Genomic DNA, 11,638 nt, shown 5'->3' with positions numbered 1-11,638 from the left:
TCAAAACTGCTCAGATCAAATCTCATTCCTTCCCAACCAACTTCAAGACTATAGATACATAATTTCAAATGAGGTAAGTAAAGTGCTTGACATGCTTCCCAAATAGATATATTTCAGTTTATATGCTGAAAATGCTATTGATGAAAATTATCGATAAAGATATATACTCAGAGTGCAGAGTAGAAGAGAGTATCACTTGGTCATGCACTCCCCACGAAGAGCACTCTAGGGCACTAGACATTGTTACTATCGGTTGGTCTTACAAGTACTTACCGCTGCCGCTGTCATAGGATCTGGAGGTGGAGCCACTGGTATTGGAGCGTTTAATCTCACGTCGACCCATGCTCTCTCTGTTTGTGGTTTCTGGTTGACAGGTGGTTGGGGTTGGGGTTGGGGTTGGTGCTGGTGCCGGAGCTGGGGCTGTGGACGAATTGCTGGCCACGTGGCACGTGGCAAGTAGAGCACAAGCAGTTGAAGCAGCCGCTTTGGCAACCGCAGAGCTGTAGCTGCTGCTGTTGTAGTTGTTGTTGTTGTTGCAATTGCTGTGGCTGTTGCTGTGGCTGTTGCAGCTCGTGCCGGGATTGCAGTCGAGCGCCGGTGTGGAGACTGCAGCGGTGTATCGATTGGCCAGCAAAGAGCTGCCGCTGCGAGTCGGCGATGGGAACTCGAAGTAGTTGAACTGCTGTCGATTGCTGAGCAAATTGATGGCAGGCTTCGCTGCCAAGCTGCTGCTGTTGCGTCTGTATTGTGGATGCTGTTGCTGCTGATGTTGCTGTTGCTGCTGTTGTTGGTGCCTTTGTTGGTGCTGACTGGTGCTGGCGTTTGTTTGGATCTGATGCGGCGTGGGCGGCGGCGGGGGACAGGCGCTGCTGCTGTTGTTGATGCTGCTGCAGCTGCTGCTGCTGTTGGAGTAGGACGATTTGCGCAGTGATGATGGTCTCAACCCTTTGACAGGGTACAATGGGTACTATCGCCCGGCAACGCGTACCCAATCGCGGTGGTCTCGCTCACTGTTGTACCAAATGCCTGCAAAGAAAAGACGAGAAGGCGACAAGCGTTAAACAACATCATCATTATCTTGGTCATCATCAGCATCATCTTTATTTTCATTTTTATCTCAAGCATCGATAAGCACATTAATTCTGCTTGCAGATTAAAGCCAAAGTGCACTTAAACGCCCAGCTCTGACGCGTGGCTGGCATTTGTAACGCACATTGCGTATACGCAGTGTCCCGCCCCGTTAATGCTCGTAAAATTCAGAGCGCGCTGCCATTAACCGAACCGTCTGGGCCCGGCCTCCGCATTACGAACAGTCAGTGCCAATTTAACCAAATATTTGGCACATGAAATCATTTTGTGCTAATAAAATTTCACAGCCCACTGGGCGGATCATTGATTTGCTGTAAAACGCACAAACCACAAAGCTGACCACGGGTCACCCAGCCACCCAACCACCCAACAGCCTTTACAATTTGCGCTTAATGTATCTGTCATATAGGGTTTGCCCCACCAGACACTGAATAATATCAACAAAGTTCATAAGTTTCGAGCAAGCATTAGTAAAAGTTGCGCATCAACACTTAATGGAACTCTGACTAAAGCCTAACAAAGTCGAGTCGAATCGAGTCGAATGTGCAATATGTCAGGACAATAACTGGTTCGAGGTCAATTCAAATCCCACTCGAACACCCTTCGGATTGGCGCTACTTACTTCAACTGGCGTCTCAGTTTTATGTTGCAGCATCGCTACACTGGAAAGTGGTTTAAGCAAAGAGCAAAACTATTGTAGTCGGCATGCTTGACTAGGTAATACCCTGTACCGAGTATAACAGGACTCTTTCATAGACAAGTATAGTATTATAGATATGTATGTGTACCACTTGCTCTTTGACCAATTGACCGATTCTACTTGGGTTCTCATTGAGCGACCTTCAAGACGTGAGTCTACTATCTGAGATTTTCTGTTTTACATGTTTATTTCTATGCATGCTATGTTTACGTTTACATTGTCTTGAACTACAGAGCAATTTTGATGTTTTTACCTTTTATGGAATTGAGGTTTTGTGCTAAAAACCAACTTGAACTATCGATATTTATCGATATTAATCGAATGTGAAGAGATTTCGAAAGAAAATATTTAATTAGCGCTGCTCTTAGTATATAAGAATATGCATTACAAATTTTAAATAACTAGCTCCAGTAGTTCTCAAGATCGACATTTTCAATCAATCGAGGAGGTGATTAGGCTAGAGCGATCTGCTTTGGCTCAGCTTCTTCTGTGGATTAAAAGTATATATGTGCATATACTTTATGGAGTCGCCCTCAGTATCACTCCCTCGCTCCCGTTCTCGCGTACTGTCTCTTCTCTGCTCCACCTGTTATATATGTATACTTGCACAAACCTAATACAACCTGTTTACTCATCCATTTGCAGTGACTTCAGGATGCATAATGCATGGAGCCAGATGTTTTAGAGGCATGCAACGCAATAGGAAATCAACCAACGTCGCACAAGTGGAAATCTAAATCAATAATAATAAAATGATATTACAGTCCTGCACAGAGAAAGAAAGAGTAAGAGAGAGGGAGAGGAGAGCGAGAGTGCTCAACAGGTAGCATTTGCAACGCAATATGGAGACTTGATTAACTTAACAGAATCGAATCAGCTTGCTATTGGCTTGGCAATGACAAGTCAAGTGCAGCGTCTATTGAGTGAGTTTGATGGGGAAAACTAGTTTTCCTGCTATTTAATTATGTTGTGCATCCGTCGCATCCGTCGGTCTACCACAAAAGCAAATGAGGTTCGAACAGGGAAACCACGGCAAGTGCCACTTGTCGCTCGATGGAGTGGACAAGGTGAGCTGAAATACAATTCCATTGAAATGTCATGCTACGGCTTCTAATAAGCAAATGCCAGACTCTGTGCGTCGAGCATGAGCGAGAGAGCGGAAGACAGAGACAGAGACAGAGACAGAGAGTGAGGCGCAAAGTCTTACCACGAAAAGTTGTACAGCTTCCGTTTTCATTTATTGAAGCGAAGCAACAAGCTGATTTGCTCATTTGCCCAGTCGATAGCGGAGGTCGCCTCTATAGGTAGGTATACTTGTAAAGCTCTTGGCTCAGCTCAGCTGTGCAGCAGAATATCAAGGTTGAATGCTCTAATTCCAATGCAAGCGGCATAGAAATAGAAAGAGAGCAACACACAGAGAGAGCGAGAGAAAGAGAGAGAGATATGTGTGTATGTATGGAAGGACGAAACTCAGTCTTCCACATGTTGCCTCTAATCGTTGCGGATTTGAATTTCCATAATACGACGCCAGCTAGGAGAGAGGCACAAGGATGACACCACCCAACACAGAGAGCGGCAGCTAAGGAAACAAAACGGGAAAAGAACACATAAGAGGGGAACAAGTGCACGACTAACAGATACCCTGCCCAGCATGCTAATCTGAAGTGAGATATATTGTATAAAATATATATAGACAATGAAATACGACAGAGAGATTGGTATATAAGCTATTATTACATATGATTTTATATGGAGTGAAGCGAAGTAGCAGAAGTATTTCAGGGACATTGTTATCGTAAGAGATCAAACAACCCAAGCTTGTTAGCTTTAGAACGAACTATGCTCAGATAACTGAAATTTGATATCGATTTTTATCGATTTTTACGATTCGATGATTATAAACTCTTTAAGAATCGCTGAATCTTGTTGATTTCATGGCTTAAAGATGGACTGTCAGATAGATAGTCTAACGAAAAGGTAGATGGAGAGATAGAGGAATAACATCAACTAAGCTGCTGTTCGCTTCAGCAAGACCCATATACCCATTCCTATACATTTTTCATGACTAAAAAATCGACGTCGAACCCAATGAATCTCATGGTTCAGTTCCGTCTGCCCAAGCAAGCTAGATCAGGCAGCCGGGTCCGGATTAAAGCATCAAATTGTTAGCTGATGGCTTTGCCTACATAGATCAAAGCATGCCACAAGCCTTGTCTCCATGCATGTGTGTGTGTGTATGTTCGTATTTCGTATTGTGCTTCATTTGTCTATAGGACTCGACATCGTCAGTTATTCATAGAGATATAGAGGGAGAGAGGGAGGGTGGAGGACAACGTTTTTTAATCAATTGCTCAACTCACTCCATCAATAAGGCCAAAATGTTAGACAGGCAAAATGAATAATGTCTTAGCATTGCCAATGCTTCTATTATGATTGTTGTTGTTCTGTCGTTGTTGTTGAATTACTGCTGAGCAAGTGGAAAATGTGAGTTTCCTCTTTGTTGCCTCCGCACTCGCATTCTCATTCTCCTTCTCATTCTGATTCGCATTCCCATTTCATTTTGCCATTTTGCCCCGTTTTCCTTTTCCGCTTCCTTAACAGTCGCCGTTATGGCATTTGCCATATGCCCTGGTCACAGCCTTTGAGCATGTCAATTTTTTCGTTTCAATGAGCCAGCACAATAACAACAACAATATCAGCATCACCTGCGTTTCCCTAGTGGACCGACCCCATCGAAATTTTAAGTTCATATACAGTTAAGCTCTGCTAAGCAGCGAGGCTATTAAAACGCTGACTCCTCACGGTTCAACAGCTAAATGGATTTTATGACCCAATCCTATTACGATTGTGAGGTCAATTCAAGACAACTGAAAGGATGGAAGGGAAAATTTGGATTTTTTTTTTAATTTCTCTCAAATTTGAATATTCAGCTTAATTTAAATACTATAATACCCTTTGCCTAAGTGGTTTCAGTTTTCAGAGTAATCGTCATCTCCTATCCCCTCTCTTATATCTCCTATCTCCTATCTCCTATCTCCTATCTTTTATCTCTTATCTCTTATCTCGTATCTCTTATCTGATATCTCTTATCTCCTAACCCCTCTCTCTTATCTCTTATCTCCTATCTCCTATCTCCTATCTCCTATCTCCTATCTCTTATCTCTTATCTCTTATCTCTTATCTCTTATCTCATATCTCTTATCTCCTATCCCCTCTCTCTTATCTCTTATCTCCTATCTCTTACCTCCTATCCACTCTCTCTTATTTCTTATCTCTTATCTCTTATCTCTTATCTCTTATCTCTTATCTCTTATCTCCTATCTCCTATATCCTATCTCTTATCTCTTAGCTCCGTCTCTTATGTCCTATCTCTCATTTCTCACATCCTATCATACTTAAACTTTGTCATCCATTTTCTATCTTCTAGGTTATTTCTCCTGTCTTCTATCTTCTCTTTTCCTTCATCCTTCTTCCATATTCTTCCACATTTACTTTTCTATTTCTAATCTGTCATCTATTCCATCTCTCATCTAGTCGGTTAGGGTAACTGCAAGTCGATCAGTCTCTACGATTCATCGCCCACTTTCCATTATTATTATGCATTAATTTTGATAGCTGCATGTTTGCAGGTCGCATAATCATGCTTCGTCGCTCAGCTGCGCAAATGTTATTTAATTTGTTGTAAAATGAAAACAAACAACGCCGCAATGAAGGTGAATGCAGGTGAGCCTACGGCCTATTTAAGGCTTTGGGCTTTGGGCATTGGGCTTTGGGTTTTGGTAGTTTGTAGCTGGCATTTGTTGCTTGCGGCACTCGCTTCGGAATACTTTTTGCTATAATTTCAGCTGAGTGCCTGCCTGCCTGCCTGGATGGCTGGCTGGCACATTCCAAACTTGGCTTTTACATAGTTGTTGGCCTGGCTGGGCGTTGTCATAGTTAAGCCAATGTAAACTTTTTTAATTTGCAATAATAATAAAAATTCCATTTTCGGCTGGCAGAAATTTTGTAGCCTCGCTTCAATTTTGTAGCCACTCGCCACACAAAATAATTCAACAAGTTTTATGCACAGGCAACGCGCATCGCTTGAAAATATTTGTGGCTCCTCTTTTGTCTTTTATGACAGCTCCAACACACAAGTGAGCGAGAGTGGGAGAGAGGGGGGGGGGGGGGGGGGAGGGAGGAAGCTAGCTCAAGTGAATCTCACACTTGCCGGTAGCTCAAGAGCCGTTTGATTTATGAACTTCATGTGGCAGCAGCAGAGCTCCACAGGTAACATTTAAGCTTAGCTGTTTAAATTCACAAAGGCTTCAATCTACTATAAAATGTAGAGCAACTGCAAATTGCAGATAAGAGAGTTCAACTCTCTCTGCCGTTTGCCCAGTGAAAGCCAATTTATAACCAGCTGCACAGCATCCATTAGGGCTCCATGTGAAGAGTAATAATGCAATTATATTAATCTTCATCTATTCTAGTTGGACATCAAATATAATCATGAAACGCGGGTAATAGCAATGATTTATGCTTTCTTATATTCAGCTGCATATTGATAAGTTGAATATTCAATAAATACTTAATGAATCCAATTTTGGTTTCAGTTCTGTTTCACGTGTTGTATGGCAATGCACCAGGACTTAATTTATATATTTTTCCAATACATTTATCTTCTATTAAAATCTCTCCCATTTCGGCATATTTTATTTCAATTATATCTGCTATTTTATTTTATTTTATTTTATTTTATTTTAGTCCACATATAAAAGTAGTAAAAAAAATCATTGCCTACTTTTGTGCGCAGCTAAGACAATGCGTTTTGGACTCGGCAGAGTGACAACTCTTCAAACCCGAATTGAATGCAACTAATAGAGAAATCATTGGTCGCTAAGAAAATAAAAATCTTACTGAATTTCAATATAAACAGTCTGTGCTGAAAGCTTATAAAGGTACAAAAATATGATGAGCGAAAAATATGCTCACAAAAAGTATATGGAAATGAAGCACTGTTTTTATAAAGATTCGAAAAAAAAAAAAAAAATGGCAAGTGAATAGCGAATAGTGAATAGTTAATGGAATAGCAATAGTGAATAGCACTATAAAAAATATATTGAAAGTATATATTGTGTTAATAGTTTGATATATCAGGCATGATATGGGGGAGTCCATTGAAAAAGTCTTTGTCTGAAAATAGAAAATAAATGAAGAGCTCTTGGCTTGCAAAAAATTAGCCAACATCAGTTGAGTGTCGGAATCATATGTTGAGAGCAATTAAAGTCTGGTGTGATATTGCCGTGGGGCAGGAGTCGAGCTGGATAGCTGCCTCTACTTAACGCCGAATCCTAATTCTGTCAAACCTCATAGCCTAGCCTAGACCTAAAATAACAATTTAAAAAGTTGTTCATTGCAGACAATGAAACATGTTATGTAGGCATGAATCCAAATTTGTTAAATAAAATATAAAAATAAATATCGAGTGATCCCATTCAGCACTTGAGTCGATTGTTCAATTAGTAGCAGGCAATTGAGAAGATTCGCTTTGCGGATTAAGCGACAGAGCGCGTCATAAGCAGGCACATCAACAAGCACAGACACACACACACACATACAGAGAGACACTCCCATAGCGACACACAAAGGAGCACAGCATGTGGCATGTGGCATGTGGCAGATGCTTTAAAGTTAATGCTGCTGTCGCTGTTGCCGAAAATCGATTACAAAATGGGACACGAAATTGCGAGAGGAGGCTGGGCCAAGGAGGCGTGGCTGCACGAGCAACATGTGGCACAGGCGGGGCCCGGCCAGAGCCGAGCTGCAAATATTTCAAATAAAAACTCAAAGGAAATGATGCCGTTTGTCGATGGTTTTTCCTTTTGTATTGCACATTTACAGCAGCTGAAATTTTCCTTTTCGCTTCGTGTTTATTGTCAAATGCTGCGGCTGAGTCTGAGTTGATTGAAGGGTTTCTGCACTCTGTGAATGTGTGAAAAACCGGTGTGAGGCAGTGTGTGTGTGTGCGTGTGTCCGTGTGTGAGTGTGTGCGTGCGCTGATAAACGCTTCGCACACGCATGAACAGGTAGCCCACCAGGTGAACTCTGTGCTCGCGCAGGTGGTGGAAGGAAGGGGCCAACTGTATTGCTTCCGGCTCAAATAAGCGAAGCTGCACGTCCTTCGCCAGCTGCCAGCTGCAGTTGTGTGCGTTCGCGTGTGTGTGTGTGTGTGTGTGTGTGTGTGTTGCCTGACGACCCGGCCATTATGAGCAGCTTGTTTATTTAAGTTTCACGTGCAAATAAACTGAACGCAAAAGCAGCTAAGAGCATTGCAGTTGGCCATGATTGACTGCTCAATGCTCGCCCGCGGTATGAAATCTGATGCTAGCTGATTCGATGGGTTCTATGTCAGGTATATCATACAAATCGAATTGGTTTAGAACTAGTAATAAGTATGCAATTCTCAGCAAGTTGGCAGTACTAACGCTTGGGGTGCTGTCAAGACACGCCCCCAAAGGCGTGCATTTATAACTATTTGTCAATCACTAAGAAAAACGCAAAAATGTTGTGGGCTGTCATAGAAGATATATATATATCGATGAGATATCGCAGAGAAGCATTGCAGAGAGAAGCATTGCACACAACTAATATACCCACGTGACTCCGCTTGAGCGAGCATTAAAAAAGCAACCACAACAAACAGTGGGTCGCCGCAGTAAATGCTGTTGTTTTAATTAAAATTTAATGAAATTAAGCAAAAATATTTTTGTTGTCCACTCGCTGTGTGTGAGAGCTGCGAAATGTGAGACTTGGCTCAAATAAGTTTATGCAAATGTCAGCTGGGTCTAAATTAAGATGGCCGAAGAGAGAGAGAGAGAGAGAGAGAGAGCGCCAGCTGTGCGCTCAGCTGTAAATAATTTACGTTTATTAAAAATAACACGGAATAATCATGCACAGGCGGCGGCTGAGCAGAGAGCGAGTGGCATCAGTTGTCGCTGTCGCTGTCGCTGTCGCCGTCGTTCTAGATTAACTGCATAGTTTAGTTAGTTTGGCTCAGCTGCTGCCAGTTGGCCAACAATTGGACGCCATTGGCTCCCTCTCACTCCAACTCACTCACTCTCGCTCTCTCTCTCTCTCACTCTTACTCGCTGTCGCCCCGCTGGCACTGGCATCCTGCAAACAGGTTAATTGAATTTGCTGAATGTGTTGAATGCGTCGCTGGACACGAACAAGGCGAGAGAATGCAGCAGAGCAGCGGAGAGGGGAGAGGGGAGAGAGGAGAGAGAAGTGAGGAGGAGGAGAGGAGGTGTCTACGGACGAGGGCTGTTTAGTAACGCATGCAATTTGGATTGCTTGCAGTTAGTCGCTGTTACTCCCCCCCCCCTACTTCCCTCCCCCCCCCCCCCCCTCCACATTTTCTCGTTTATCTGAAAAGTATTTGCTTTTTTTTTCTCTTCTTTCCATCAACTCTTTCGCTGCATGCAAGCGAGGTCTGTTCTGAAACGCATTTAATCTGAATTGCCAGCAGTTAAGCCATTATCCTCTCCCACTCTCTCTCTCTCTCTTTCTTTCTGTTTCTCTTGTTTATCCAGAATTTCGTTTGCCAATTTCACGCCTTTTGTGCTTCTGAGCGAGAGCTACTTCGGAATGCGTGCGGTTACGGCCATGCATGTATCTCTTCTCTCTTCTTACCTCTCTGTCTTAACTCAACACAAAATATTTCTCCAACTCACACTCTGAATATATCAGTATATCTGTCTCTCCGTCTCTCCCTTTGTTTCCATCTCACTTTACCTACATCATCGTGATCTCCCTCTACATCTATATAGGCCCAAATAACTTTCTCTCCTATCTCTTCCTTTTCCTCTATCATTCGATCTTTACTTCTCTATCTCTCAATACCCGCTTCTATCTTTCTCTAACGCTTCCTCTCTTTCGCTCTCTGTCTTTCTCTCTCTCTCTCTTTCGCTCTCCGTCTTTCTCTCTCTCTCTATTTCCCTTTATTTCTTTATTTCCCTTTCTCTCAATGCCTGTATCTATCTTTCTGTTTACCTCTGTCCAAATCAGTATCTCCCAGTTTCTGTATTTATAAATAACTGTCTCTTTCTCTGCTTTTCTTCTACCCAGTTAATATATAGCTCTATCTAATTCTATTTATCAATTCTCTACAAATTTGTGTTATCTATATACATGCATTCCCTCTATATCAATTTCACTCTCCCCCTTCTTTATATTCCTGTCTCTTTGTATCTCAATTAGATACAACTCCTCCTCTCACTTTCTATCATAAATTTCTTTTCTGTTCACACTCAACCATCTGATTATCATATCATTAGCATCTACTTCCCTCCCTCTTGCTCTCTCACAGTCTTACTTTCATAAATTGCTTGCCCCTTGGTTACACTTTTCCACCATCTGCACTGACTACTCTCTCAATCCTTATATATCTCACTACTTCTGTCTCTCTCTCTCTCTCTCTCTCTCTCTCTGTCTCTCTCTCTCTGTCTCTGTCTCTCCTCACTATATCTACCTATTTCTTATTGCACAACCATTTCTTTTCACTATTTCCGCACAATATTCTTCCAGCTTCGTCAATTTGCATACAAAAGATCTCACAGCATTTCCACTACACCAAATCCATTTTATGCTTGATTTAAGGACAACATGCAATGCAACCTACTCTGCAGGTGTCTGTGTATGTCTGAGTGTGTGTGAGAGTGTGTGCTGTATGTAAAGTTAATTATTCTACGAAATGGATTCAACACTCGCTCCACGTAACGAGGCAAACTTTATCGCCATTTCTCTGCAATTTGGCGGCCATCACAACGCCCGCTCTCTTTCTCTAACTCTCTCTCTCTCTCTCTCGCTCTCACTCACTCTCTGTGTGCGCGTGTGTGTGGCCGTGTATATGCATTAACTTCATTAACACAGCGCAGCACTTACACTGGACCCTTTCCCCCTTCCTCCTGCCCCCCTCCCCCCACCGCACATCCCAGCCATAAAATATGATGTGCTCTCGCCCTCTGTCTATGCGTATGAGCAGCTTTGAAAATTTGCACGTCATACGCACACAGTTTTACGAGCGTTACGCAAATGCCGAGGGCGCAGCAGACCAAAGGGTTTGCCAGCCCTTTTTTTGTCTACTACACACAGACGACATGTGAGTGTGTGTGTGTGCGTGTGTGTGTTTGTGTGTGCTTTTTGAGCGACAACAACTTGAAACTTTTACGATGTGTTTTCAACAGTTTCTACGTGACTTTTCACTGAGCACTGCAGTTGGCACTTCAGATGTTGCCTCTGATTTCGCTCACTGATAGCTCCAGTCAACAGTCAACAGTTGCCAGTTGGCAGTCAACAGTTGCCAACTGGCAACTGGCAACTGGCAGTCCGTAGTTGCTACTAGTTGCCTGCCACAAAGACCACTGACTATTAATTACATGCTCGCTGTCAGGCACATTGGCCATCCTGACTGTGGCCCTGGCCATGGCTCCATCCGCTTGGCCAGCTCCAGAGCTCGTGGATTGCAATTATAATTGCTGCTGCATAGCCCAAAGCCGGGTTTGCTCTTCAAGAGGTGCTGCAACCACAACAATGCTGCAAGCAGTCATTCAGTGGCAAGGGCAGAGAGCAGGGGCGGGGGCGTGACCAATTACATTTTTCATTTGCTGGTCCATAAATCACAGCTAGCAAATGCCGCAGAATGCATTTGCACACAAATTATTGCATCGAACACAAAGAAACAAACAAGTACTAGAGGCGCCTGCCTGACTAGGAAATACCCGGAGCTCCTTCATGACCATTTGTCCTTGGCTCTTAGACTAACTCTCCCAGCTTCCTGCACAGATTCGTCAAAGCCCAATTGATTAT

At 42.9% G+C, this 11,638-nt stretch overlaps 1 protein-coding gene across 1 annotated transcript in view; it reads right to left on the bottom strand.

Annotated features, from left to right (window-relative positions):
• LOC108608950 (uncharacterized) overlaps positions 1-960 on the bottom strand; it is a 30,587-nt gene extending 29,627 nt beyond the window's left edge. The window contains exon 1 of the mRNA XM_018000597.2: positions 274-960. Coding sequence (XP_017856086.1) covers positions 274-343 — 70 coding nt within the window. The 5' untranslated portion in view covers positions 344-960. The remainder of the gene's footprint in view (positions 1-273) is intronic.
• Positions 961-11,638: the final 10,678 nt, after the last annotated feature.

This window comes from Drosophila arizonae, chromosome 2 (genome assembly GCF_054131065.1).
Source record: "Drosophila arizonae isolate 15081-1271.41 chromosome 2, UAZ_ARI_1.0, whole genome shotgun sequence".
Lineage (NCBI taxonomy): Eukaryota > Metazoa > Arthropoda > Insecta > Diptera > Drosophilidae > Drosophila > Drosophila arizonae.
This window is presented reverse-complemented; position numbering and strand designations above follow the sequence as displayed.